General features: G+C 39.9%; 1 protein-coding gene across 1 annotated transcript; it reads right to left on the bottom strand.

Moving 5' to 3' along the window:
- Nucleotides 1-429: 429 nt before the first annotated feature.
- On the bottom strand, nt 430-5,756 carry LOC119254069 (proton-coupled zinc antiporter SLC30A8-like; the record flags this gene model as incomplete). The annotated part of the gene is made up of 2 exons (XM_037521241.1): nt 430-576; nt 5,557-5,756. Coding segments are annotated over 2 exons (347 nt in total), but the record flags the coding sequence as incomplete, so codon positions are not given.
- Nucleotides 5,757-7,040: the final 1,284 nt, after the last annotated feature.

Raw genomic sequence — 7,040 nt, 5'->3', positions numbered from 1 at the left:
TGTGTGAGCAAGCAAGCTTATATTCTATTCCCAACACTCCTCTGAGAAGTTCTCCAATCTCGCCAACTATCTTAGGCTCTCTGTTTATTTTGCAAATTGGCACAAGCTTACCTAACCATTTACTCTCCAGATACAGAGCAATTTAATGAATCTCATGGCTGTTACTATAAGCTGAGATGCTCAGGTTGGGATGGTTGTTAAAGTGATGTGCGTGTGCTTGTCCCTAGTAGAGGAAGTACCACTAATCTGGCTGTTCATGAATAATACTGAGCACACACCTTCCCACAATCTCGTCTATTCTATCCCATGCACCAGAGATGTGCCACTAAGGAATTTTTGAACAAGGCTTTGCTTTGTTCCTTGCATATTTAATCTTCGTTTGACTTTGCAGCTCTATTCTGCTGTGAATGTTCAATTGGTGGGTTGTACCTGCTCGGTGCCATCCAAAGGTCAGCTGCTTGGAAGGGCGCTTTGAAGACAGCCACAAGGAGAAGAGACTGAGCAGGAAACTTGTCAGGTCAATTAAGAGGTGGGCAGCATCTGTGACAACAGCAAGACTCCCAGCAATATGCCCACCTGGGGGGTGCAGAATATTACAGGGGGTTAAGGAAATCCAGCGCGCAGTTAGAGTCATATACTTCTAAATGCACTTGATGAGGCTGTCCCAGACTCATAAAACTGTAGAAGAGAAAGTGTCTCAGTGTTGATTCAATCTACTTCTTCTTCCCAACTTGACAGTAAATTGAGACCCAGATAGTGGATAACATTGAAACATATAGAAAATGAATTTCAAGGGACAGGTCATTTTTAGGAAGCAAAATATAGAGCAAAATATAGAAAATATGGGGCACACTTGGAGATCATCCTGGTTAAACTGGGGCATAAGGACTGAAAAGAGGTAAAACAAGTAGAAGAGACTGGAGAGCTACAGGCCAGGTTTTAGGACTCCCGTGTGCCAGGTTGAGGACCTGGACTTTGCCTGTAAACAAGGTGTGGCAATCTGGTCCACTGTTTGATTTTGACTTTCCATTTTACCACATTCTTTAGCACTTCCATCTGCTCTGCTCATTTCTAGGATCCTCCTGAGCATGAGATCTCTGTTATGAATAGTGGGGCACAGCAAGGCCAGGGGAGGTGCCTTCCAAAGGGATTATTGCATGCACTAATCCAGTGCCACCTAGGATGAGAACTCAAGTCATGCCAGTTCCATCTTAGTATTTTTCACCATTTTTTGGTCCCCTTGCTCCCATCTGGTTCTCCTTTGAGAAAACACCTCTAGTCTGCAAAATAGAAACCAAGGAAAACCTTGTTTTTCTTCCCGTACACGGTTTGTTGTTCGGGAGAAATAACCTTTATTGCTCTTACTACATCTCAGCAGAGCTATCTGACTGATTGGTCCTCCCAGCAACGGTTTATTGCCTTGTGTACTACAAAGCAAAGGAGACTGTCAGTCATCAGCCCTCCATCATCAGACTCACCTTGTCTTGACTAATGATTAAAAAAAATTACATATATGTCTCATAATTGCAATAATCCCCACAGACTGCTGGCTCTAGCTGTAGTTAATAACCGGTTTGTCAAAGTTAATGGTCTGAAGCAAAGTAGTCCTCGAGCTTGTTACTGAGCTGTCAGTGCAAAAATCGGAATGATTCATTAGCCAAAAAGCAACATTTTGCTAACAAATCAGCTGTCCTTCCAATTATCCTCTAATGTTCCTCTAACTGCCAAACTTGGGTCTGATAATAAAGCTGTGTTAATAATGCATTATTTCTTGCCCAGAGAATGACTACATGCAGATAAGCAGTGCTCACAACCTCAGCAGTAAATGATGGTGATGATTCTATGAGTTGGGCTAAAACTGTAGCTTAAATCAAGGAAATAAAACCTTACAGAATTTCTTCAGCAAGCTCAGCTGAGTCAGGAGGAAACTGAGAAAGACAAAGGGGCTGGCTTCGTAGGAAGCATGTTAATATGGAGCCTGGGAACCGAGAACCATATCGCAACCATCAGAGCTGCTTACGAGATCAGTCCAGAACACTATGGGCAATCATGCCGAATCCCATGGAGCAAACTATTTGCAAGAAGCAGTTGGCACCTGAACATGCATTTGCTTCTAAGAACATGGGGTACTATTGACAATTAATTCAATCATCTAGTCAGTATTATTGTGCCCTTACTGTGAACAGCACCAGGACAGAGTAAACAAAGATAAACAAAGTTAAATAGATCACAGTACCTCTCTTCAATGGTCTCATTGTCTAATGTCCATGGCAACAAAGAGATGCAGCACAGGTTAGGGGATCAGAAAGTCATTCTCAGGGGGAGCATTGAAGAACTCTTACCGAAGAGAGGGTAAAAACTAATTAGAGTGAAGTGGTTTTGTTAGGGGGAAAAGGATGTCCCAAAGCTATTTCCATATACGCTTTGTGGACTCCACCCCCACCCCAGGTCAAAGCCAAAGACACTGGGAACTCCAAATCCCATCACCACCAAAGGGAAGGTGGCTGGGACCTGAGGGTGGGGTTCAGCAGCCAGGTGGATAGAAAAGGCAGACACGTGGGCTTTGGGGGACCCATTTTTGGGCTCTCCACCAGCTCGCAGCGTCCGGGCAGCTCTGAGAGTGACTTTGGGTTTCCAGGTCGTCGGATCGGGTAGGACGCATTAAAGACTTTATTTCCCTATTTTCTCCCTGAGTTGTACATTTTCCTTATTACCTTTCCTCTTGTAAATAAACCTTTTATTAACCTTTTTGTGTGTGTCTGTAGTAGAGTACTCATAAGTCCTTTAAAGCGCGGGTGAGGACCCACAGCCAGGAACCCGTTTAATATCGGGGTTGCTCTATAACAGTTTTACTTTTTTCCAAGAAAAGATATAAGCAGGAACAAAAAAAGAGAAATGAAAGACCATAGCTCCTTGGTGGAAGAGCAGGAGGTATGGAATGTTTGGAGGAATAATAGGAATGAGGTTAGATGGGTGGGTGGAGCAGACTCTTGCACGCCACGCTAAAGAATTAGAGTGTTATCCTATGAGTGTAGGGAATCTTGATGATTTAGAGGCAAGGTTGTGACATGTTCAGATCAGTATGAAGGGTGAGGTCTTTGCCAGTATTATGGAGGCAACTTGAAAGCAGGAGAAGCTGGAGGCTAAGACACAAATAGCTTTACTTCGCAGTAATGGCAAAGGAGATTGCATTCCAGGCATGAAGGAAGGCAGTAGCAGTTGTATTTCTGAAATTACTTGGCAAGGTCTAAAGCACAATGCATTTGTAACAAGTAGGATGGTGTGTGAAGAACTGAGTCCTGGAAACAACTCTACTTGGTGCCTGTGGGGCAAAAATGACAATAGGAAAGCCCAGGAGCCAGTGGACCAGGGTCGCATATTCGTGTCAAGTGTAGGTACTTTAAGGTACAATGATTGTTTTGCATAGAATGAATACACAGCTAAAACAAAGGAGTCTTGTAGGGTAGGAAAGTAGTAAAAAAAAAAAAAAAAAATTCAAGCATATCTAGTGGCCAGATGGTAGCATGACTGGAAAGCCAAAATAAGAATTTTTCATTTTGTCCAGGAATCCAGAGCTTCTCAATATATTAATCTCTACTCACTTGGGGCAACCTACAGGACCAATCACAGAGGAAGACCCTGACCTGTCTCTTCCTATTATTAGCATCCTTGTCAGCTTACCCCAAAGCTCAGTAAAATGTCCTCTGCTTGCCATGATGGGGGAAATGTTGTGAATTAGGCAAAGGGGAGCTATTGAAGAATTTTGAAGACAAAATTAACATGACGAGAGTAATGTTTTAGGAAAATCAGTTCGCTACCAAAGAAGTTAAAATCCCAAGTGATTATCTGTCAATAGCCACCTAATTCCATTACTGACAATACCACCTTTAGAACTCATAGGCAATAATTATTAGGAATGAGAAGTAAAAGAGTTTGATTTGCTCAATCAAAGTGAATAGTTTCCCATTTCACTTCTAAGACTATATCATTTGAAAAGCAAAATGACTTACCCTGGCCCTAGAAATTATGTGATATCACTTATTTTTTAAAGCTTTGACTAGATGGTAATAACCATCTAGTAATAACCATCAAATTACCAGCACTGAATTTGCCTTGGAAAGGATAAATTTAAGTACTTCTCTAGTTTGTAAAAGCTATGAAAATCTGATATATAGGCTTCTAGAGTCTATAGCTTGAAGAAACAAATTAATTTTGATTAATAGCTGTCAAAGTAATAATAATAACAATAAAAATAGCTTAGCATATTCTGTTTTTTTCTAGACTCAGATTATTTTAATTTTAGCCCTCTTTGGGGCAATAAATAGAAAATGAAGTCAAAATATTGGTAACATTGTAATGGGTAACATTGGGAGCTATTGTAAATAATACTGTAATAAACAGAGTTGCAGGTTTCCTTTCAAATTAGTGTATTTTGTGTTCTTTGGGTCGATTTCTAGAAGGAGAATAGTAGGGTCATATGGCAGATCCATTTCTAGTGTTTTGAGGAACCGACAGAGATAAATCTTGAAAGCTGACCTTAGATATGAGGTAAGCAGGAGGGGGAAGGAGGAGAAGTGGGGTTGGGAGGGGTGAAATGTGGGAGAGGGTCAGGGAAGGGCACAGGGAATATGGTGATGGACTATGGTGCTTTTGTGGTGGAAGAACTGCAATGACCACAGCTGAGGGGAAAAATTATATAGTGTCCCAAAATTAACAAGAACAATGTAAGAAAAAGTACCAGATTTAAATTTTTTTAATGATAATAATAAATGGCTCTGTCTGTATTAAAACAAATACATAAACTAATATACCAAAACTTTGAAATGAGAGATGTAGACTATTTTGTTAAAAGGAGAGATACCATATTCGTAGGGTGGGTGTGGGGAAGAACTGAGTATTTTAAAGACCTTTGTGTTCCCAAATTAAATTATATTCTAATAAAATCAAAATTATATTTTTGATAGAACTGGACAAAATGATTCTCATGCTTAATTACAATGGTAAATAGGAAAGAATAGCCTTGCCTTTCTCCAGTTAAATGAAGAATAATGAGGAAAGAACAGCAGCTATCGTAACATATAAATTTACATTAATTAAATATATTATTGCTGACAGAAAGCATTTCAGTCTATCTGCCTGTTCTGCTCCCCACTCTGTCTCTGGTGAATCCTTTCACCTCCCACACCTCTGGCCTGTACCCCAGTCCTTATATGCATAAAATAAGTAAATTTTTAAAAAGTTTCTGAAATCTATTTGATGGTATGGCCAATAGCATTAAGCATGTTGCAAAAAAAAAACAAACTGTGAGAGATGAAGAGAAATAAAAAGTGTCCAACAATACTTCATGATGTCATTGGAGGTGATGACTCAAATGTGTGCTAGTGACTAATAATTTTATTTTGCTTCCATTTTCAAACTTATCTACAATGACCGTGGTTTTATTTTATTCTTACAGAAAATATTAAATCTTACTTTCAAAGAAGAACCTAAGCAATGTTTCTGTGATGATGCAAGGTTTTGTCAATTGTTCAGTCAGAGAAGTTTCTTGAGACTCACCCACGACCTCCGCGACCATGAACACGAAGCACACCGCGGAGGCTGCGCAGAGCTTCCACTTGGCGCGGTTTTGCTCGTTGGCCCTCCTGTCCGTGGCCTTGGAGTCGCGATGGCAGTGATAGATGGCTCCTGACTCCAGCTCCTCTGGCATCTCTCCAGGACATTGATCTTTACTGGAGGGTTTCTGCTGGAGTTCTACACTACAGATGAGTTTGACAGAAGCAAGAAGTGAACCTGGCTGCAAACACACACCGCAGTGGCAGCCCTACCCATTCTAGAAACCACTATTGGGACGTTTGCTAACTAGCTAGGAAGTTATTATTCACAGCTCCTTCCACAGAAATAACAAGTGTAAGGAACAAGCATGAAATTTCTTTCTGGATTCTCAGCTCCCCAAAGTTTTGCTTGTATTCCGTCAAGTTCTTATTCAGTCTATAGCACCAGTGACTGGAGAGCTATCAAAGAAAAAGGGAGAGGAGACACATACACTTTCCTTCCCTAATGTTTCACTTAGAAAAGATTTTGGACAAATCTTTTTGTGCTACAGATTAAAAGGGGAGGGGAGTGTTAGATATGTTTATATGTGCCAGTCTGGTTACTTCTTATTGCACACAACATTATTAATAGATCATAGTGCTTTTTCTTGCTAAGTCAGTACAGACCCACAGAAATCTTCCTAGCACAGCTTGGCAGATTATCTCTAGCAATCATGCAAAATTATGAGTTGAAACTTATACTTCCTAGAGCAGAGCGTGAAGATCAGTTCTGCTGAAATACAAAGGATTATAGAGAAAGATTTATAAGATTATGGAATGTCACAGGTGGAAAGATTATAGATAACATTTAGTCCAGCCTCATAGTTTCTCAGCTGAAGTAGTCAAAAGTCCCAGTGATAAGTTATTCCCTGAGGTCAAATAGCTAAAAAAATAACTAAGCTGGGATGTCAAACCTAAAGGTTTTTCCTTTATGTGAGTACTGTCTCCCTGCCTGAACATCAGTCGGTATACCCAACACCACGCTTTCCTGATGCAAATGTCAAAGCCCACAATCCTGAACTAATCAGATTTTTTATTTTTAAATAAGCAGTAAAGAAGGCATTAATTAGATTCTTAGAATTAGGTACTTTGCACTCATGGCTTTGAAAGGTATAAAAGGAAATGAATTAGCTTTCACCAGAAGAGTTATTTCATCTGTCTCATCAGCAGCCAGAATGAAAGATGGATGGCTTTGGCTTACATGATGATTATTAATATGACTCTAATTATCATTATCTTTGGGTTTTCTGAATAAAATAACATATTTCTTATAGAAAACCTAGCATTACAGAAAAGTATAAAAAAGGAGAAAACCACTTGTAAACTTACCTGCCGTGACATCTTTCATTGATATTTTATTGTCTCATTTCACAATATAAGGATACCAGTTAGAATTTGGGCGGGGGTCTTTCTATTGCAAATAAAAAAAAAAAACCTCATGCTTGATGA

This window comes from Talpa occidentalis, unplaced genomic scaffold, assembly GCF_014898055.3.
Source record: "Talpa occidentalis isolate TD23 unplaced genomic scaffold, MPIMG_talOcc4v2.1 talOcc4.2833, whole genome shotgun sequence".
In the NCBI taxonomy this organism is placed as follows: Eukaryota; Metazoa; Chordata; class Mammalia; order Eulipotyphla; family Talpidae; genus Talpa; species Talpa occidentalis.
The sequence above is the reverse complement of the archived record's forward strand: the minus strand, read 5'-3'. Positions and strand labels throughout refer to the sequence as shown.